A 23,383-nucleotide genomic window follows, 5' to 3' on the forward strand; every position below is an offset into this window, starting at 1 on the left:
TTTTATTTGTTACAACTACTTTTATTTTAATGACAATGTAGATATAGTTTACATTGAGGGTTAGCATTCTGTGTAATCTGAAGGTAAAATGAACCGCAAGTTAGATAATATTAAAAATATTCTGTTGAGATCTTCTCCTGTATCAAAAGTACTAATTGCCAGTGGAGCTTGTCAGATGTATTAATGTCAGGTGTTTCTGACACACCAGTGTCTTTTCAAGCAGGAAAAATAATCACTTTTTGCTATCCAAAAAATAACTTTATTGCCATATCTAAGGAAGTAAAAAACAACTCAGGAATTAAAACATTACAGCTAAACACAGAACTAAACACTACAACTGTAGTGAACACGCAATGCTATGTGAGAAGTTAAGCTGAAATTTTTCTGCATTTCCTTAGACCAACAGACCAAAGATCAACCATTCAAGTGCACCAGTCAGTGCTGAAGGAGGCCAGTCACCAGCTGCCAACCAACACCTGCATCAGGATCAAGCCCTCCAGCTGAAAAAAATCTTGAGGTTATTCAAATTGGAACTAATTTATTGAGTCAAAGAGAAGTTATTACTGTTTGAAACATTACTGTGGCAGGAAAGCATTCTACAAGAGATGAGGACAGGAAACAGTGCAGCAGATACAAATCTACATGTGTTTGTCTCATCATTACAGATACAACCTCATTTTTTGCTGCATCCTAGAAAAAGTATGGTCAGACTTTAGAAGATTCTGGTGTAGATTCACAACAGTGTGCATTAGTCAGGATCTCAAACACAATCATCATCTGTACCAAACCGAAGAGCCTGAAAGCTGCTTTTTATCATAGTGTGGGACCTAAGTATCACCTTAACTAGGTCCACAGGTATATGAAATTAAAAAAAAAAAAATCTTACAGATAATTATTTAAAGCTTAAGTATGCCATGCCCTTTTGGGAAAACAGGAAGCTAAGCTGAGTAAACTGGAAAAAAACAAACCAACTGCAGCACGTGCAGCACCACGGCACTAGGAGCTTGGCCTATGTAAACCGGCTTTTGCAGGTTTTAAAATATTGATCCCCTAAGGCCTGCTTCAGTTAAAGCTGCTCTGAAGACAGTATGCACTCATAGGAAGAGGGCCCAGGAAATAATTCCTTTTACCCTGGAAGTAAAGTAAAACAAAAGAAAAACAAACCCAAAAACAAACAAACAAAAAACCCCACCCCAACTATATCTCACTGCCACATTCAGCAGGTTTACAGCAGGAAGTGCAGAGAGATGGGGAAAAATAGTTCAGTTCTGAGGAATCTGTGTGACACTACTTAATAACTATAATGTTTCCAATTATACATAAAGTTGAACACAGCAAGACACACTGGACTAGGAAAGACTCTGCCTTCAAACCGAGAGCAGAGCATCCTCATCTGCATCCCAGGGAAACTGTGCCTTTGTTTCAGGAGTGGAGAAGAGACAGCTTGCCCGTTCCACATAATTCACTCCAATAAAAAAAGTATTTTACTGTATTCTAGGAAGTCAGCAACCACTTCTAAGTGTGTATATTTCCTAGCTCATTCAACTTTTATAAACACTGTTGGAAGAGCACAGACTTCAGGAGACAGAAAAAACACTCTCACTGAAGTTGCTTCAGCTACTCTGGTAAAAATAAAAGTATTTGAAATTAACTGATGCTATATTTAAGCATCAATCTACCTAACTTTAGACCAAGAAGTAAAAATGTCATTTTCTCAAAATCTGAACTGAAAATTGAGCAAATATCACACTCTGTGCATTTGTTAAAGCACAAACATCAACAACCTGCAACTAAGAGGCACACTTCATAGCTCACTGTAAAATCAAGCTATGGCTTCCAGAGCTTGAGGAGGCCATCTTCACTGTAAGTGGCAATCAGGTTCTGGTGGGGGTGATGAGCAATGCCAATGACATCTTTTTCATGAACCTAGAGAGGAAGTAGAAAGATGCATCAAGAGATTCGTTGTTTAGCAGGTTCAAGCCAAATATTCTGTTCGAACAAGACCTAGAGGAAAGCTGGAATGAGGTTTAACACGCTTTCTGCATATAGCAAAAGCAGAAGAACGTACCCTCCCCCGAGTATTAAGTTCCAGCTGCAACCAATTTTTGTGACATAGCAGTTACTTTTTGTTGGGTGAGGGAAGGTCCAGTGAAGGTTTACATCCACTGAAATCCACAGCATCTAAGCGTTCCCTGTTAAATTTAGACATTCAAGCTGGTATCCATCTTTAATCCAAGGCAAATTCAAGCCTGACAGCTTTAAATCTGACAGCTTGGTTGGATTCTCCATCAGCTTGAGCCCAGGTCAAGACATGCTCTAGTTCAAATCAGTTTGAACCAATTCGCTCTGGGCTTGGTGGGTAAACATTTTCATAGCTTTTAAAATTAAAATGGCTCTGAAAAAGCCTACAGACATTCTACAGCGATGTGTTCTGGAAGGCGTTTGTTACCAGTCATGGCTGCCCAGCAGAAAAGGACCTTAGGGTGCTGGTCGACAACCAGCTGAACATGAGCCAGCAGTGTGCCCAGGTGGCCAAGAAGACCAACGACATCCTGGCTTCTATCAGGAATAGTGTAGCCAGCAGGAGCAGGGAGGTGATCGTGCCCTTGTACTCAGCATTGGTGAGGCTGCACCTCGAGTACTGTGTTCAGTTTTGGGCCTCTCACTACAAGAAGGACATTGAGTTGCTGGAGCATGTCCAGAGAAGGGCAATTAGGCTGGTGAAGGGTCTAGAGAACAAGTCTTATGAGGACTGGCTGAGGGAACTGGGGCTGCTTAGTCTGGAGAAGAGGAGGCTGAGGGGGGACCTAACTGCTCTCTACAGCTGCCTGAAAGGAGGTTGTAGTGACTCAGGTTTTGGTCTCTTCTTCCAGGCAACTAGTGATAGGATGAGAGGCAACAGCCTCATGTCACATCAGGGGAGGTTTAGATTAGAGATCAGTATAAATTTTTTCACACTAAGAGTGGTCAGGCACTGGAACAGGCTGCCCAGGGAGGTGGTGGAGTCACGATCCCTGGAGGTGTTTAAAAACGTGCAGATGTGACACTTCAGGATATGGTTTAGCAGGCATGGTGGTGCTGGGTGGATGGTTTGACTTGATGATCTTAGAGGTCTTTTCCAACCTATGATTCTATGATAGATTGCTTGGTACGAGACTGGTCCTTACGGACTTCTCCTTAGGGACTACATAAATAATGAACATTTAGATCATCCTTGTGTTTAGAACTCTGCAAAAGTTCAAAGCTAAGAACTTACAGTCAAAGTTCTCTCCAGCTTGCCGGTCACTGTGCTAAAGCAATAGAGCACAAAATCTTCACCAACACAGTAGATCCATTCACCACGAGGTGAAAGCGCACAGCAGACAAAGTCACCACCTTCTCTCTTACCAGAGCTAAAACTTCTTACAATCTGTAAAGACACCCCCCCAAAAATATTTTGCAGGATTAAACTACAGCACATCACTAGAAGGGCAAAAATATTTAGGCAGTACTAGGTCTGTTTAGAACACAGGATCTCCCCATAGCTGCAATTGCTTTCTGCAAGTCAAGCTGTTCTACAACCCAGGTACGGCACAGTTTGTCATGTAAGCAAACTGGAGAAAAATCAGGTTTAACCCAAAGCTATGTTACTAACTAGGTTTTTGGCATTCTTACAGTGGCAGAGAGAGAGAGAGGTGAAAGGACACCAGTAAGATCACATACTTGTCCTTGCATATTCATAATGACGACTGTATTTGATCTGTTGCAAACAACAAAATGTTCTGGGTTTTTAGGCAGGAGAATGACACTGTTCACAGTAATGTCTGTCCCAGCAGTGCTGCCAAGAGATTTGAAGGTGTTTGAGCACTCTGTTGTCTTCACATTCCAAACCTAGTAAAAAAAATAAAAGTAAAACCAATTAGCTTCAAAAAAAATAAACAAAAACGAGCTGATTCAGGAAACAGGATTCAGATTTTTTAAGGCTCCTGAAGGCAAATATGAATTACAAAACTGTAGTTTAAAGCAGAGTAAAAAAAATCACATCTATTTCATGGACACCATGAACAATTTCACTACAACTGTACTGAAGGCAAATTTCTATTAGCCAAATTCAGCCTGGCTCCCTTTCATTAAGCACATTACCTGGTTTCACCTGGTATCTGTGGATATACGTGCAGCCTCTGCACATGCAATTTGCCTTACACAAGACAGACATGAAAATTGCTGAACAAGCAAAGCCCCACTGGTATTGGTGGGAGTGACAGCTTAGAGCTGCTTCAGGCTCAACACCAGGCTGTTCTAGCTGTTTAGAAACAGGAAATGGAACTGCTTGTTTGATATTTGAAATAAAATGTAACCCACCATCTGTGGAATATTTTTGCTGTTTACATACCAGTACAATCAGAATCACAGAATGACAGGGGTTGGAAGGGACCCTCTGTGGATCATCTGGTCCAACCCCCCTGCCACCTTCTTCTGCTATTCCCACAACTGGGGCAGTCTAGCAAAGAGTGCAAGTTTGAAGTAACGCCCTATTGAATATGAGCAAAATCTATCACACTCTCCTAGGCCACACATATAAACCACATCTGTTCACCCACGCCCCATCCACTGTATTGATGCCCTACTTAATGTAGCTGTTTCTATATTCATTTACTGATTTAAGTCAGTAATGCCCTATACACAACAATGCTTTATTCCTCTTAACTTCTACACACTACACACAGAGTTGTCCCACTCCTTGCTGAGACTAGAAGCCAAACCTATCACTTCTCCAATCAGTTTCATACATGCTAGATTACACAGCTTACATGGCAAATCACTCCTGAGCACCAAGAAATAAACAGGTGTCCAACACAGTAAGCAAGAAAATGCCATTATTTCAGACAAGGGAATCCCCACATTCTAGGACAAGAGGTGTCACAATACTATTTCTAGAATAAAGCAGGAACAGGCAGGTTAAGTACTGCACTTACGTCCCCCTTTTATAAATACAGCAGAAACAGGCTCTGCAGCAGTCTGCAAGCACAGTATGGAACTTCACCAGTTCTCATTTACACCAATCTACAGCAAAGCTCGTAAGCAGAAAGACTTACTATTACAGATAACCCCAAGTCCTTCTCCTGCCACTGCAGCAGTGAAACCAGCTACGGCATGCAGAGTCTGAATGTGTTATTTACAAAGGGCAAGTACTATCTTACCTTCACTGTGCCATCAGAGGATGCACTGATAATATAATGGCCATCCTGGGTAAAAGTTGCTTCATTGACGAAGGACGAATGACCGCGGAATTCCTTTAAAGTTTTCCCAGATTTTAAACCATGAATCCTGTCACACAACAGAGGTCACAACTCAGTGAGTAGCTGAGGTAGTCTGAACCACCCTCTGGCTTCACCATACTTTAAATCTGAGATAACTTTGTTAGGCAACAATAAAAAGTACTAAAAATCTGCAAGTCGTAAGTCTTTATCACAAAAGCCCATTTCACCAAAGACATCATGTTTTCCTGTGAAAGGCTTGGGGAAATACCATGAAATTTCAGCCTCAAGCACCTGTATGTAATATACACTGTACATGTTAGATGACACGACTACGAAAGGGGAAACCATGAAGCTGACAAAACAAAAATTACAGAATTAAGTCTGAAAGTCTCCAGTCCAACAGACTCTTCAACTTTAAGTGAGGTCAGGGCCTTGACCAAGGCCTTGTCCAGTTAAGAAAAACTCTTTCCTTACACCCATCCAGAATTTTTCTCTTCTGCAAGCTGTTGCCATTGCCTCTTACTCTGTAACTGTGCAAAGAGTTTACACAGTAATCTAGAAGGAAATTATATTGCTCATCTGCATCAGCCTTAAGCTGTAGTACCTAATGGCTACAGAAATACGGTTTTCAAGCAGAAGTCCGAAGCCTTGAGCATGAAATGCCTTATTCCATTTGAAGCTTGCTGTCCTTGATTCAGCGTCAAACCTTACATAATTTTAATTAAAATGCTTATGCCACAATTCATATATATCAAGATTTAAACAGGTTAACATGTCTCATTAAGATGTTTCGTAATGCCTGTTCACTGTGCAGTTGCCTCCAGATCCACACACTTCTTCATTTTCATCTAAAGCAGTACCACTGGGTTTTACAGTACAGGCAAGAGTCTAAAGTTATTAAACATATTACATAATCCATTACATAATAATTACATAATTACAATTCAATTAAACATCAAACATATTCAGTCATCAAGCACTGGATTAATCTGATTCACAATGTAAGTCCCATATTCTGCAACTCCATTTTGAAAAAGACAGATGAGGAAGTTGGAAACCTTGACAAACCGGACAGATGGACTGAGAGAAACCTCACGCTGTTGAGAAGAGATTGTTGCAGAACCACCTCAGGCATCAGAATCAACTGGGGGCAGAGGAGGTCTGCAATGAAGGACCTGGCAGGCCTTGGGGACAATGAAGCGAGGGCCAGCAGTGTGCTGTGGCATTGAGGAAACGCAGACACACACCAGACACATTAGGAGAGGCACAGTGTGCATACCAAGGTTCCCCCCTGCTTGGCAGAGGTGAGGCCACCTCTGGAGGACTGTGTCCAGTTTTGGACCCCCACTAAGAGGCCTCTAAGATGGCCAGAGGGACAGATCACAGGACGCATGAGGAGGGGCTGAGAGCTCTGCATGTGTTCACCCAGAGAACTGAAAGTTCAGGAGCATCTAATTGCCATCTTCCTCGTAGTCAAAAAAGTTAAAACAAATTACTATTAAGTAAGTCAGAATAACCCCAAAGAAAAATAACTGTCAACTAGACAAAACCAGTCTAGGCTGCTTTCAACTGCAGCAAAGTGCCTACATAGCAACAGAAGAGCTTTGTTGCACACCAAACCTACCCAGCAGTGAGCAAATTCCACTGAGTAACAAGACACCAAACAGGAGCAGGACCAAAATTACTGCACTACACAAATGATAAGCAACACCTCCCAGATGCAAAGAGCTGCAGGAACAAGGTTTTGATGAGGTTGCTGCCCATCTAGTAACTTAGATCAGAACAGAGTTTGAGTATTTTTGTGACTATGTGCTAGTATTAAAAGTTACAAATAACTTCCATTCTTGCTATTTTCCACCCTGCAATGATGCTTAAAAAAAAGAAAAAAAAAAAGATATCCAAGTCCTTAATAAATACCTGGAAAAAATGTAACAATTTGGTTAACATCACTACCTAACAAGTTTTTACAGAATAAATGGAATCAGATTCTTCTCAGACGTGCACAGCTAAAGGAGAAGAGGCAAAGTTACAGAAGAAACCAAAACAAAACCCCCTTGTGTCCAAACACCATTTTCTCCAAGAGGGTTGTACAGCCCTAAGGACAGATGCCAAGAGAAGCCGCAGGGTCTCCACCCATCAAGATTTTGAGAACTCAGCTGGACAGGGCCCTGAGCAAGCTGTCCTAACTGAATGGTTGGTTGTGCTTTGAGCAGCACATCGGACTAGAGACCTCTAGAGAGACCTTCTAAATTTAACTACTTTATAACTTATGCCTAGTCTGCCCTACACAAGTTGCACAGACACCTGAGCTTTCTCAGAGCACAGATGCAAGCCTAACCACCTTCATACCTGTCCCACAATAATCCACTGCTTTATCACGTTGTCACTTAACAGATTATCTGCACACAGGTAAACTGCAGTAACTGTATGCATGTAAGTCTTAGCACGTGGGAAGTGTCAGGTAAAGCAATGTTTGTTCAGTTTAGCCCAACCACATGAAGATTTTCTTTGTATTTTCTGTGGACAGACCTCGTATCCAGTCACCATAACTGAGCTAACACACTGTCAACTTGCTAAACTACACTAACTGGATTGCACACCAAAGCAGCTCCAAAGCTTGTGGAAAGATTCAACTCCCATTCCTGCATTCTGAAGATCTCAGCCTGTGAGCCTTCCAACACGATGAAGGGTTTCACTGCCCAAAAGGAATGCCACAGACACTGGGAAATTGAACTCTACCGTTTTTCAGTTACAAAAACATTCATATCCCAGCATAGTGCTGGTACTACATAGCAAAGGATGGTTTGCATGAGAAACGGAAAGAATTCCCATGCCCAAAAGCAGAACTGCAGAGACAGCCTGGAGAAATGGGAACTATCTTTGGGGAGTGAAGAGAAAAATGATCCTGCCTCTACGGCTCTTTTTCATCACTGAAAAAAGCTTCTCTCTCTTGGCAGCACAAATGTGTAAACCATCTGGCCATAAGATTTTTCTCTAACAGAGATTCCAAAACAGTGGTAGATGTCAGAAAATCACAGAATAACTTAGGCTAGAAGACCCCTCAGAGACCTCTGTTCCACTGCTCTCCTCAAAGCAGCATCAACTTCCAGGTCACTCATGGTCTTGGTCAATTTAGCTTTGGAAGTCTTCAGGGGTTGAGATCCCTCCCCAGCCTGAACCAACTCTCTCCGCACTGTCCAAGCACTGCTTCTTTCTCAAGGAAAAAATAAAACATTTTTCCTTACATAAAATCAGAATTTCACTTCCTGGAGGCTGTCCATTTTAGGAACTGTGCACTTGAGAAGAGTCTGTCTTTGTGTTATCTATGATTACCTCTAGATGAGGCAACCAGGTCCCTTCTCAGCCTTCTGCTTCCAGGCCGATCAGGCCCAGCGCTCTCTTGCCTTCCTTCCCTTATACACCACGGACATCTGAAGAGATACTCAGATAAAAAAACAGCACCCTAAATCACAGGGAAGGCTATACTGCCAATTCCAGACACAAATTGCAACTCCCACTCCTGAAGCTCTCAGGGTCTTCCAGGGTCGGATCTCTAGTATTCCATGTCAGACCGCTGGGAAGACAGTTCACAGGATCACAGAAGGGCAGGGACTGGAAGGGACCTCTGTGGGTCATCTAGTCCAACCCCCCTTCCAAAGCAGGGTTACCTACAGCAGGCTGCACAGGACCTTATCCAGCTGGGGTCTGAATATCTCCAGAGAAGGAGAATCCACAACCTCCCTGGGCAGCCTGTGCCAGGGCCTGTCACCCTCAGAGTGAAGTTCTTCCTCATGTTCAGACAGAACTTCCTGTGCTTCATTTTGTGCCCATTGCCCCTTGTCCTGTCGCTGAGCACCACTGAAAAGAGTTTGGCCCCATCCTCCTGACACCCACACTTACAGTATTTATGGGCATTTATTAGGTCCCCTCGCAGCCTTCTCTTCTTCAGGCTGAACAAGCCCAGCTCCCTCAGGTCTTCTTCACAGGAGAGACACTCCAGTCCCCACATCATCCTCGTAGCTCTCCACTGGACTCTCTCCAGTAGCTCCTCATCTTTCTTGAACTGGGGAGCCCAGAACTGGACACAGTACTCCAGATGCAGCCTCACTAGGGCAGAGTAGAGGGCGAGGAGAATCTCCCTTGACCTGCTGGCCACACTCCTCTCAATGCACCCCTGGATGCCACTGGCCTTCTTGGCAAACAGGGCACACTGTTGGCTCATGGTTAACCTGTCATCCACCAGCACACCCAGGTCCCTCTCCACAGAGCTGCTCTCCAGCAGGTCCGCCCCAAGCCTGTACTGGTGCATGGGGTTGTTTGTCCCCAGGTGCAGGACCCTGCACTTGCCCTGGTTGAACTTCATCAGGTTCCTCTCTGCCCAACATCTCAGCCTGTCCAGGCCTCGCTGGATGGCAGCACAGCCTTCTGGTGTATCCACCACTCCTCCCAGTTTGGTGTCATCAGCAAACTTGCTGAGGGTACACTCTGTCCCTTCATCCAAGTCATTGATGAATAAGCTGAACAAGACTGGGTCCAGTACTGACCCCTGGGGACACCACTAGTTACCGGCCTCCAACCAGACTCAGCACCACTGATGACAACCCTCTGAGTTCGGCCATTCAGCCAGTTCTCTATCCACCTCACTGTCCACTCATCCAGCCCATACTTCCTGAGCTTCCCTAGGAGGATGTTATGAGAGACAGTGTCAAAAGCCTTGCTGAAGTCCAGGTAGACAACATCCATGGCTCCCCGCTCAACTATCCAGCCAGTCATGCCATCGTAGAAAGCTATCAGATTGGTCAAGTATGATTTCCCCTTGGTGAACCCATGTTGACTACTCCTGATAACCTTCTTTTCCTCCACCTGCTTAGAGATGACCTCCAGAAGGAGCTGTTCCATCACCTTTCCAGTGATGGAAGTGAGGCTGATAGGCCTGTAGTTCTTTGGGTCCTCATTCATGCCCTTTTTGAAGACTGGAGTGACATTGGCTTTCTCCGGTCCTCAGACACTTCTCCTGCTCTCCAGGACCTTTCAAAGATGATGGTAAGTGCCCAGAAATGCCCAGGAAACATTTTTTGGGGGTTCTTCTTCCTCTTGTTCACACTCTAAAGTGAGTTCTCTGGATCCAATAGATAGATGGGTGGATCTGGGGGCTGGGATTACAGAGATGGATTCAGGGTGTGAGCTGAGATAAGAAAGCTGGCAATAAGGGCTGGCAATGAATGACTTAGGAAGCAGCAACACGATGCAAAGTGATTGTCCCTCAATGTGTAGGGAGGCACCTTATCTCCTCTCACCCACATGCGGCTCACAGAGCCACAGACCCTTATTCAAGCCCACAGGAGAGCCATGACTATTGCTAATTGAGATTCCCTAGCACTTTCACACTTTTGGAAATTTTGCTCCATTCAGCAACTATCAGGGCAAAGCAGAGAAGATGCACCAAAATATTTAAAGCTTGTTCTTAGACGATTTCTCTAGAAGGTAGAAACAGAGGAGCTCACAACACTGCTTCACAAGGAAAATAAACTGGATGGAACCAACTACTGTCATGTCATCTGTTAAAGCTACTAAGTATGATTAGGCTGTTTAGACTGTTTTAAAAAATGTCGCCTTCCTATTAGCCTCAGATCTTTTTTACTCTAAGTTTATTATAAAAAATGTTATTTTTGAAGGTTGACACAACTGTTTCTTAAGCTAGGAGTTTCCCAGAAAGAAAATGAGCAAGGTCAATGCAAATGACAATAGAGCAGAAGTACTTGGTCCCCAGCCTTGTAATAATGCAAGTTAGGCAATGCGAAAGGTCAAACTTTTAAACCGTTCTTCTCCAACCCTCAGCAGTCGCCCCCACCTACTAGTATCAACACTCGAGGCAAAAGGATCAAATCCCAGGTCAAATATTCAAAAGTTTAACTGCTTAATGCAAAAATTCTGTTTTCTTTTCTCCTGCACTGTGTCTCACACATTCTCAGTTTATTTACCTGATTGTCTGATCAAAAGAAGCGCTAAGAATTTGGCTGCTGTCTTTAGAGAAACTGAGGCATGTAACACCTTTACTGTGTGCTCGTTCAAACCTTCTCAGGCACTGACCACTCTGGATTTTCCACACCTGGAAACAGCAAATGAAATAGAGGTGGTTACTTTGTTACGAGATCACAGAAGCTCAAACATCAGAGCCAATACTTATCTGCTTCTGAGCCATGCTAAACTTTATTTGTTTCTATATGGAATTGCAACATTACTGGAACTGCAAGTGAATCTTTCTGCGCACCACCTCTACCAACATACCATACAAAAAGATTTATACCTTGATCTTTCCATCTTGTGCTCCAGTTGCTAGCATTTCTGTATCTCTGCTGAAGCACATGCACAGCACTGCATCATCCATCATCATAAAGTTATCTTGTGCCTGGTATTTCAGATCCTAAACGAAAGCAGAAAATCCACCCATCAAAATAATGAATTCAGTTAAACATATTTTAAGGCAGAGTGCAAAAGCACTAGCAGTTTTAACTTCAGTTGTATTTTATAACCTATCATCAAGCAGACCTCACAGCCTTAGAACAGGGAAGTGCTACTGTCACCATTTCAGAGGCAACAACGATGAACCAGAAGGCTTAAAAAAAAAAAGTTATCACAGACTGAAGTCTATGACAAACCAGACAATTAAACTCATGTAAAGATTCCAGTCCTATATTTGAATCACCCAAGCAGATATCCTTTTCAGATTCACAGCACCTGAGAAATGAAATCAAACAAAGAATAATCTCAAACAATAAAGCCCTGGTCAATAAAGCCCTGGTCAATAAAGCTCTGGTCAAGGAACCATCTGTGTGAAATAAGGGGCAATTTACCTTTCTGATCTTTCCAGTAGTGAAGTTCCATACTTCAATGAAACCATCAACAGAGCCAGTAACCAGATACTGTCCATCTGGGGAAAACCGAGCACACTCCACATGCGACTTCTGCCCAAACTGTTTTATAGAAGAATACAAATTAAGCCTAATGAGCAATTTAAAAGAAGCAACTCATTAAAAAAAACTAATCTCATTTTGGTGGCAAAAATACAGTATTTTCTAGCAGTGTGCATTCACAAATTTAACATTTAAGGTACAAAAAACCCTGTAGATAACTACACACTAACACTTCAAAAATAAACAAAAACCCCTCTCTTTGATCTGGTGGTATCTGTGAAACTTACATCAAACACTCCATGCTTACAGCAGCAGTTGGGTTAGTTGTCTTAGTATTTTTGGCTTTGCAGTGAATTGTGTATGTTAACAAACACCTTTGCCGTTCCCAACATAAATCCCTAGCAGACTTCACGAATTTCTGAAATAGTACAAGGTGTTTCACTAGGAATGTTCCCCCAGTGAAATTTTCGCAGAAAATGCTTGGTATTTTTAATATACTATTTTTAAATTTTACATTTTTAAATACAAGCGACTATGACAACTGAGTATAGAAAAAAGTTTTCACTAATCAATACAAAAATCTAAGATCAGTACTGGTAAACAAAACAAATGCTAATAAAGCATATTTACCAAGCTGCTACTGAACACAGCAAACTGATTTCAACCAATTCCAACTCATGACTTCTGAAAAACATCTTCCATTCAGTGTGATAACTGGTAGAGCTACTACAATGAACTGACACTTCACACAATACAGAACTGCTTGGTGAAGCTGAAAAGTCTTCACAGGAGGAAACTGCCTATTCCGTTTTGAGTGCTGCAGCACAACTATGTCATTACAGCACAGTTTTATTTCTCTTTTGAAACCTGTATGATAAAATTCTTTCAAAGGAGATACTGATCATGTTAGTTTGCTGATGACGCAAAACTGGGAGGAGTGGTAGATACACCAGGAGGCTGTGTGTTGGGGTTGATGTAGTTTGAGAGTTAGCATGACTAGGCTGCTTAAGCAAAACGGTTAGCATAGCATAGGCCGCTGGAAAGAACAGCTAAGAATAGCAATTGAGAAAGTTCTGATAGTGTGCATGATGTGGGTTAGCAAAAACAAGATGTGTTCAAGGATGTGGAGGCGGCCTGTTGCTATTGGCTTTAGTGCATAGTTACCAATCATAAGGGAATGTGGGGCGTGTGAACAGCGTGTGATTTATGTCTGCAGCCTATCCGAATAAGCGTGATCCCGTGTACAGATATGGAAAATGCATATAACCGCACAAGCAGGAGAATAAAGTGTTCCGACTGTGTATCTTAGCAATGTGTGTGAGAGTCATTCCTGTCCTTTCACGGATGCTGAGACCCGGCATTTTGGTGACCCTATGGATTTATTATCGCAGCCAGAAAAAAAAAGGCACGGGACTGCCAGCTGGCGAGGTAAGCCGGGCTGCCCGAGAAAGGCAGGAGCGGATCCGCGGCACGCCGGGGGGGGTGTGAACATCGGCAGTGTGGGTTCCACTGTATCAGCGTCAGAAAACATGGCACTGAAAAGCCTGTTGGAATTGGTGGATCGAGCCAACGCTAAGTTAACTGAAGGAGACATAGCGGGACTATTATGGTGCCGCTGCCGAAAGCTGATAACAACAATGGATCAGCTGTTCGATCTGGATGCCTGGCACAGAGTTGGGATGGACTTGTGGGACTCTGTGCAGGTCGGAAACAAAGAGGCGCGACACTTAGTCCCTGTTTTCCAAACTGTTAAAAATATGATTGCTGATATGAAGGACGATGCTACTGTGGCTGCAGCTGCCGTGAGAGCTGTTTCTGCAATCAGTCAACCCGCTGGAGAGTGTCAAGATCCCTGTACGGCGCCGTGCGCTTATCCCGTTCGTCCTAGTGAAAAGGAGTTTTGGGGAGGACCGAGTATTGAATTGGGAGACTGAGCACCGGCGCCACCTACAGCTCCACCACTGCCGGAGAATGTGCCGCTCCTGGACTCTGATTTTCAAGAAATGGATACTGACTTGCCCGAAGGACCAACATCACTGTTATACCCAAAGATTCATAAAAGTGAACCTACGGACACATTGAGAAAGCAACAGGATCAAATGACAAAGCTGTTGGACGAGATGCAACGACTAGATAAAGGATCCCGTAATGTCATAATTAAACGGGCATATCGAAAGGCTCACGGTTTGCAAGCGGTCGAGCAGCAGATATGTGGGGAGTCGGACGGGATGGGGGAGGTGATTTCAGGGGGGTCAAATAATGGAAGCATTAACGAAAGTGCGCCGCCAGACCATTCGCAACGGCGCTGGGTTAGGGTAATGCTGGAAGACGGGGAAATGAGCTTAGCTGACGCCGATCACTATTTACGCAGTAAATGTGGTAAGGGGGTGCGGGATGACGAACGTGAGGCGTGGAAGAGGGGCGTGAAGTGGAGAGAGCCAGGAGGGGGGGCATCCGGTGTTCAACAGCCTGATTGCGCGCACGGTGGGTGTGGTCTGCAGGGACCCGGCGATACAGAGGGTGGTGGTGTGGCCGCCGGAGGTCGGAGTGGAGACGGGACGCCCCCGATACGCGACCCTAATTTTAATATGGGACAACGATGGAGGGGGGGTAATAGAAAATGCCGTAATTGAAGGACAAATGCTACCAAACAGTTTAACAGCATTCCCAGTGTTTACGCAGGGGAACCAAGGGATATGGGCTCCTTTTGACTGGAAAACAGTGAGTCAGTTACAAAAAACCATAATGAACTATGGTTTGGATAACAAGCAAGTTATGACGCTGGTTACCACCTTTTTCAACAATCAGATGTTAGTGCCAGCTGATGCCCGAGCCTTGTTAGAATTGGAATTCCACTGCCTTTATGTTGTGGAAGGATAAGTGGTGGGATAAATGTGAGGTTGCAATGATGCAAAACCTTCAGCTAGGTGCCGATGATCCTTTACGTGCAGTTACACTAGACCAGCTCATGGGGACTGGCGCTTTCCGCGATGGGGTGGCTCAAGCAGCGCTACACCCTCGCATATTGCAGCAGTCACAGAGCTTAGCCCTGGCCGCTTTAACTGAGTTACCACAGATTGGGAAGCCTGTATTACCTTATATGCAGATTCATCAGGGTCCTGATGAGCCGTACATGCACTTTATAGACTGATTAAAGGAAGCATTAGATGCGGCGCTGAATTTGCCAAGTGAAGCAAAAGATGCAGTAGGAAAGGATTTAGCTTTTCAAAATGCCAACACTCAATGTCAACAGATAATTGCGTCCCTACCTAGTGGGTCTACCCTTAGTCAGTACGTGGAGGCTTGTTCCCGATTACCTCGCTTAGCGGAGGAAAGAGAGAAGGCCGGAATACATGCGGCTGCTATGGCCACTGCTTTACGACCTGCCACGCAAACGGGGAAAGGGGATCGAGGTGCTAAAGCAAAAACTGGTTGTCTGATTTGCGGAGAGGAAGACCATTACAAAAGAAACTGTCCTCAGATCAAGAAGCAAAAGGTGGTGGCTGACGAATTTGTAGGGACATGCCCTAGATGTGACAAGTTCGGGCATAAAGCAGCTCAATGCAGGTCGCAGTTTAAAAAGGATGGTACCCCCCTGTTGGGAAACGGGCAGAGCAGTGCCAGGATGGGGGGCGCGAGGACAAGAAAGTTCCCCACAGCTATGGCTGTCTCGACGAGCTCCGAGCCGCCACAAGCGGCTCCGCAGGAGTCGCTCTGGCCGTGGGACAAGACATCACTATAGAAGATGATAAGGTGCATGTCGTCCCCTCGGTAGCCACAGGACCTTTAGGTCGTGGGCTGAGTGCATTGTTGGTGGGGCGATCCTCTGCATCTAGACAGGGAATTTTTGTCCTGCCAGGGGTAATTGATGCAGATTCCACAGGCCCAATAGGGATTATGTTAAAGGTATTCACGCCGCCATTAACCATCAAACGAGGCAGCAAGGTTGCCCAATTGATTCCTTTTATTGCTCAGGTCCCCCCAACTGACCCTAACTATAGGGGAAGTGACGCCTTTGGCTCAAGTGGACCCCCCTTGGTGGCATTCATACAATCTCTTTCCACAGAACAGCCCATAAGAAAGATCACTGTTAAAGGACCGAACGGCATTGTACTAAAAGACCAGAAAATGTTGTTAGACTCCGGAGCGGATGGTACTATAATGCCGAGGGCCCAATGGCCAGAGTCATGGCCATTGATGGTAGTGTCGGGCATGGTGACAGGAATCGGTGGTTCAACAGCGACACAAATGAGTACTGAGTTCATTACCTTTGTAGACCAAGATGGTAAGTTGCTGGCACAAGCACGCCCTTATGTCTTGAATACCACTATTTGGCTATTAGGCAGAGACGTATTATCACAATGGGGTTGTGTCATTCAGACGCCTTTTTGACAGCGGCCATTGAAGCGAGCGCATCCAGGCCTACACTGAAGCTCACGTGGTTGACAAAAACGCCGATCTGAGCGGACCAATGGCCGCTGTCTACTGAAAAGTTCACCCATCTCCAAGAATTGGTGGATGAACAAGTGATGCTGGGGCACTCGGTCCCGTTCACTAGTCCTTGGAATACTCCTGTGTTTACCATTCAGAAAAAGTCCGGAAAATGGAGACTCTTACAAGACCTAAGAGCAACAACCGTGCGGACCAACTACTGACAGCCACTCCCGTACAACTGTCCACAAGCTTTGATGCTGCACGAGCAGCACATGATTTTTTCCATCAGTCTGTGGCGGCGCTGCAATGACAGTTTTCATTATCCAAAGCAGATGCACGTGCTATTGTTGCAGCCTGCCCTGACTGTGCGAGACTCACTCCTATATAGGATGGTGGTGTAAATCCTCGAGGTCTACAGCCCAGACAACTTTGGCAAACCGATGTGACCGAGTTCCCCCAGTTTGGGCGTTTGAAGCACATCCATGTCTCTGTCGATACGTGTTAGGCTGCCATCTGGGCAACAGCAGCTACTTCTACCAATGCCAAAGCAACCCAACGACATTGGGCGCAAGCCTTTGCTGTGTTGGGAGTACCTGAACAAATTAAAACTGATAATGGCCCAGCCTACAGGTCTCAGGTGGTAGCCCGTTTCCTTCAGCGGTGGGGTGTTAAGCATGTACGGGGCATCCCATACAACTCCACCGGTCAAGCTATTGTTGAGCGTTCCCATCGCTGACTAAAAGATCATTTAAATATTTTTAAAAAGAGGGGAGAGCGGTCCGCGATAGACTGTCTACACAAAACCCTTTTTGTCCTGAATTGGTTAAATGTTAGAGGAGGTCATAGTGACTCCCCAGCTGTTCGGCACAGGGGAACAAACAAAAATGTCTATGACAATGATGTGGTGTTATTAACGGTATTCCGCCCAGATAAAGGGGTTTGGGAAGGTCCAGTACGACTACTCACTTGGGGGAGGGGATATGCTTGTGTTTCCACAGATAATGGACAGACGGAGTGGGTGCCGGCAAAATGGATCAAACCCACCTTGAATGAACACGGAAGAAGAAGGGGAGGTGATAAAAAGACAGTGGGCCCGGTGAACAAAGATGCTACATCCTAACGATGTATAGCTGTTATCTGTACTATCTGACGAGTGTCAATATGAGTGCCTGCTTTCTAGGGCTCCGGGGTTAAGTTTTGGAGAGTGAATTATTTTGCTGCTTTCTGGTAGTAGAGTTTGCGTACCCAGGTAGGACCCTGCTCTTGAACATCAATGGTCCCAGGGATCGCAGGGCCTCCAGCTGGCACCGAGGGATTCTCGGGGAGAACCTCTGATCACTGGACCAAAAAATTCTGAGCACGGACTATTAATAAGACAAAGGCATTCTTCCAGTATTACTTTTGTTGCCTGCCTGCTGTCTGTTCATAAGTCTTTGTAATATTTGGATTTATGTTGAAAACTTGGTGTGCCTCTGTGTGTGTGTGTGGTCGCAACGATAAATGTGTGATTTTATGTTATGGTGTTTGTATTTATGTGACCTGATGGACTGATTTGGTTTTTGTGATCTAATGGATTTGTCTGGACTAAGTAACTGCCTTTGCATCTTCTGGTTTGGTAAGTTTTCGGTTTTTGACTTTAGACTATTGTATCTGCATTCTGATTTATTGGGGCTGCGGAAGTATTTGATGCAGCAGGAAACCGATGGCAAATTTCTGGCTGGTTAATGTCACTAATCAAAATTATATTGCTTATTGTTGTAATAATTATGGCAGTGATTATGTTGGTCCCGTGTATAATACGCATAACACAAGAGGCACTAGAGGTAACTGTGAAGAAAATTTTTGTGATGCAACTAACACAAACTGAGTAAATGTTTTTAAGGCAATGATAAGATAGCTTAGCTTTTTTTGAAAAGAAAAACGGGGAGATGTTGGGGTCGATGTAGTTTGAGAGTTAGCATGACTAGGCTGCTTAAGCAAAACAGTTAGCATAGCATAGGCCGCTGGAAAGAACAGCTAAGAATAGCAATTGAGAAAGTTCTGATAGCGCACATGATGTGGGTAACAAAAACAAGATGTGTTCAAGGACGTGGAGGCGGCCTGTTGCTATTGGTGTTAGTACAGAGTTACCAATCATAAGGGAATGTGGGGCGTGTGAACAGTGTGTGATTATGTCTGTAGCCTATCTGAATAAGCGTGATCGTGTGTACAGATATGGAAAATGCATATAACCGCACAAGCGGGAGAATAAAGTGTTCTGACTGTGTATCTTAGCAATGTGTGTGAGAGTCGTTCCCGTCCTTTCACGGATGCTGAGACCCGGCAGCCGTGCTGCCATCCAGCGAGACCCAGACAGGCTGGAAAGTTCGGTGCAAAGGAACCTGATGAAGTTCAACAAGGGCAAGTGCAGGGTCCTGCACATGGGGACAAACAACCCCATGCACCAGTACAGGCTTGGGGCGGACCTGCTGGAGAGCAGCTCTGTGGAGAGGGACCTGGGTGTGCTGGTGGATGACAAGTTGACCATGAGCCAGCAGTGTGCCCTGGCTGCCAAGAAGGCCAATGGCATCCAGGGGTGCATTGAGAGGAGTGTGGCCAGCAGGTCAAGGGAGGTTCTCCTTCCCCTCTACTCTGCCCTAGTGAGGCTGCATCTGGAGTACTGTGTCCAGTTCCTGGCTCCCCACTTCAAGAAAGATGAGGAGCTACTGGAGAGAGTCCAGTGGAGGGCTACAAAGATGACGAGGGGACTGGAACATCTCTCCTAACGAGGAAAGGCTGAGGGAGCTGGGCTTGTTCAGCCTGGAGAAGGCTGCGAGGGGACCTAATAAATGCCTATAAATACTATAAGTGTGGGTGTCAGGAGGATGGGGCCAAACTCTTTTCAGTGGTGCTCAGCAACAGGACAAGGGGCAATGGGCACAAACTGAAGCATAGGAAGTTCCATCTGAACATGAGGAAGAACTTCTTCACTCTGAGGGTGACAGGCCCTGGCACAGGCTGCCCAGGGAGGTTGTGGATTCTCCTTCTCTGGAGATATTCAAACCCCAGCTGGATAAGGTCCTGTGCAGCCTGCTGTAGGTAACCCTGCTTTGGAAGGGGGGTTGGACTAGATGACCCACAGAGGTCCCTTCCAGTCCCTACCCTTCTGTGATCCTGTGCTTCTGCAATAGTAGACCTGGTAGGTAGTAGTTCATGATCAAAACTTCAGTGGTTCACAGAAGCTGACATGCATGCATGGAAGTTTAAGACATGAGTATCTCCTTGCGCAAATAAAGCAGGGGACTAAGCAAACCACTTCTGAAAACTGAATGATTCTGAACTGTGAAGTCAAAGAGCCAATTTATATATTTATCATACTGACAGATATCATAAGCACTCAATCTTGTTAAGGGACCTCATTTTAGACTCTCATGAAAAGTCTCCCGATGAGAAAAAGTGTGGAGAGGTTAAAAGAAAAAACAGAGAGAGGGAAATGACTTGCAAAAAAGAGCACAGAAGAATTCAGAAGGAATATGCTTATCTCCCAACATAAAGCACAGGAAGGAACAAGCAGCAGTAACACACATAAAAGCAAACACAACATCACCTTAATATGTCTGCTCAGCTGCGTGGGGAACTTTTCTTCTTCTACGTCTTTCACAGCTGCTTTGCCTCTGAACAAGTCAATTGTCATACCAGGAGGAAGCAGACCCTGATGCTGCTGCCATTTCAGTGCCTTTGGAGGAGTTGAAAGCCATACAGTTAAGTATCAGTTAACATCAGAACTTGCTCCTAATTAACACAATACAGCAACAGTTTTTTGTACCCTTACAAACTGCACACCTGTACAGTTCGAGACAAACACGCTGCAAACAATTACTTGAAAGAAGACTTACGAGATTATGCTTCCTAACTCATGACCAAAAACAGAACATTATCCCCAAATGATTTTTGCAAGTGAGAATGACTCACCCCACCTTTCTCATTCTACCTTTAGTATTCAGTATATAGCGCATACACAGTGTGAGTTCAATTTTGCATTCATTTCAATTACCCAACCTGTTGTCTATTTGCATAGAATTGCATACATTACAGTTAAAAATGACACATAAGCCTTCTTGGAAAGCACAAGTGAACTTCATTCAAAAGACAGAATCTTCTACAATGCCTTCAGCAGAGAGCCGCCTTCAGTCACAGGACACGCCTGTTATGCTGAGAGAATTTATTCAGCATATTTACAAGCTTAAAAAGTAAGATGTAAGCCATAAAACAGCAAAATACATGAAATACTGTCTGCACAGAGTTATCGGTGAACACATTCTGAGAATGAAAAAAGACTTGTAAGCACAGCAACAGAAACAGCATGCGTTACTACGTACTCTGAAAATAACCTTTTCTATGCGCTAGGCATTTATTCAACAGCAAGAAATCTGTTGCTGCAGTGCTGACTTCCTACAAGTGCTAAATCCTGGCCACATGGAGAATATATTGTTTTTAACTACATCACATGCAAATGCACAATATTTAAACTTTACCTTTATAGAGCTGGAGAATCAACTAAACCATAGTTAATTTAATGTGGCAAAGATCTACAGGAATCGACACAGCTACCAAAATATTTCTCAAGAATTACCTGTCCCAACAACGCCATAAGACGAGATGGAGGTACCACGCTGACTTCTCCAGCTAAAGCTTGTGCAATAGCAGCTCTCCGCTTCTCTTTGCTACTTCCATCTGGGTATGCCTAGACAGAAATTATTTTTATGAAGTGATTCTTCTGAACTATTTTTCCATAAAAATATTCATTGCTCTGAACTGAAGCCCCTTACAGACTGAATTTCTATTAGGCCTTCAAAACAGCCCTTCTCTTTAGCACCAACCCTTGAAATGTTTGGGATATACTTTCACTAAAAATGTCAGACTGACATAATCAGTCAGAAACAACACCTCATTATTACTGTTCCTATACAACAGCAATTTTATTTACAAAGTGTATATTTTCTTCTGCATATATACGACAGGAAAAGCAAGGCACAGGTGTCATCCTGCGGTGGGATACAGGTACAAATCCTGAAGCTCCCACCTGAGGCATGCTTCATAACCACTGCTCTGCTGCCTCATGATCAGGTGCTACACATCATTTCCCAAACACTTCATAAAACGTGTAAAATCGTCAAAATGGGAAGCTGCACATTCTCCCTCCCAGAATGGAAAAGAAAAGATGCTGCAGGCTGTTAGAAGTTGGGACCAATATGAGGGGTCACGCAAGGCAGCATTGTCAGGTCTCTAGGGAAGGTGTCACATACCTCACGGGGATCAAAGTAAGATCTGGCCAGAAGGTTTTCAAGGTGGATGTACCGCTCCGGCTGAGTTTGTTTCAGCATGATCATGGGATCTGTTTGTCTCAGGAGAGACCTGGCAGCACCCAGTTCCCGGAGCTCAATCAACTCCAGCACAACCTGCACCAAGAGACAAAGATCTGCGTCAGCCAAGGGTAAGCGGAGAACTCCAGAGAGGGCCTTCCATCCAGGTCAGAAAAGTCCGCACAGCCTGCCCTCACCCACCTGCTCGTAGAGGTCAATGAGGGTCTTGTCGGGCAGCTTCAGCGACTGTATGGCTTGCAGCACCGTGTCCCAATGCCCGCTGTTGATGTCAGCCACGAAGCTCTCAATACTGTCCACAGTGTTGAGGGACACTGTAGTTTCCTCCTGCAGGGTGGCGAGGGCTCGGTGGAGGCTGTTCTCCTTCAGGTATTGCATGATCAGCCGGATCACGCTGCACGGGAACAGTGCGCGCTCACTACACTGGACCCACTGGCCGTCCCGCCTGGGTGAACCAGCCACCGCCCTACCATCCCCCCAACCACCTCAGGGACAGAATCACAGAATCATAGGTTGGAAAAGACCTCTAAGATCATCGAGTCCAACCATCCACCCAACACCACCATGCCTGCTAAACCATATCCTGAAGTGCCACATCTGAATGTTTTTTAAACATCTCCAGGGATGGGGACTCCACCACCTCCAAGCGCAGCCTGGTCCAAGGCCTGACCACTCTTTCAGTAAAGAAATTTTTCCTAATATCCAATCTGAACCTCCCCTGACGCAACTTGAGGCCATTGTCTCTCGTCCTATCTCTGGTTACCTGGGAGAAGAGACCAACACCTGCCTCACTACAGCCTCCTCTCAGGCAGCTGTAGAGAGCAAAACCCCCTGCCCCAGGGCCCCGCCGCCCCACAACGGCACCGGCCCGGCCCGTCCCGGCCCGGCTTCACCGCCCTCTCCGGGCACCGCCCCGCCGGCCGTCCCCGCCGCCGCCTCACGCACTCGGAGGACTCGATTTCGATCGACATCTTGAGGCGCCGCCACCGCTCACGAAGGTTCCCCCGCCGCGTCCACCGCCCAGGGCCGCTGCTTCTGGCCTCGCGCCCCGCCGCTTCCGCTTCCGGCCCGCACCAGGCCGTGCGGGACCGACCCCCGGTCCGCAGTGACGTCACGAGGCGGGGGGCGGGGAGCCGGCGGCGGGCATGCGCACTGGGACAGCCCCGCGGCATGGCGGCCGGGAGCATCGTGCGCCCCCCGGCGGCGGCGGGCCGTCACCGCCAGGGGGCGCCCGTTGGCAGCAGGCCCGGGCCGGGGCCGCGCTGGGGCCCGCCGGGGTCTCCCCGGGCAGAGCCAGCAGCCGCCCTGTGTTGTCACGCGTCTGGTCGGTGAGTTGGAAAGGACGTTGGGCTGACGGCCGGTGAGGGAGCACGAGCCCCTGGCGGGACCGCTGAGGGGCCAAGCGCAGCGCTGCCCCGGGGCGCGGGGGCTGAGG

The 23,383-nt window shown here is 45.6% G+C and overlaps 1 protein-coding gene across 1 annotated transcript; it reads right to left on the reverse strand.

The window, feature by feature from the left end:
* On the reverse strand, positions 1-23,057 carry SMU1 (SMU1 DNA replication regulator and spliceosomal factor). Its single transcript, XM_075411321.1, has 12 exons — positions 22,894-23,057; positions 22,132-22,342; positions 21,874-22,026; positions 21,201-21,311; positions 20,175-20,303; positions 12,095-12,214; positions 11,548-11,664; positions 11,222-11,349; positions 5,181-5,307; positions 3,703-3,870; positions 3,257-3,409; positions 1-1,926 (listed from the first exon to the last, which is right to left on the reverse strand). The coding sequence occupies exons 1-12, from the start codon at positions 22,917-22,919 to the stop codon at positions 1,828-1,830; spliced, it is 1,542 nt and encodes a 513-aa protein (XP_075267436.1). The 5' UTR covers positions 22,920-23,057; the 3' UTR covers positions 1-1,827.
* Positions 23,058-23,383: the final 326 nt, after the last annotated feature.

The sequence above is a fragment of the Opisthocomus hoazin genome, chromosome Z (assembly GCF_030867145.1).
Source record: "Opisthocomus hoazin isolate bOpiHoa1 chromosome Z, bOpiHoa1.hap1, whole genome shotgun sequence".
Taxonomy (NCBI): Eukaryota; Metazoa; Chordata; class Aves; order Opisthocomiformes; family Opisthocomidae; genus Opisthocomus; species Opisthocomus hoazin.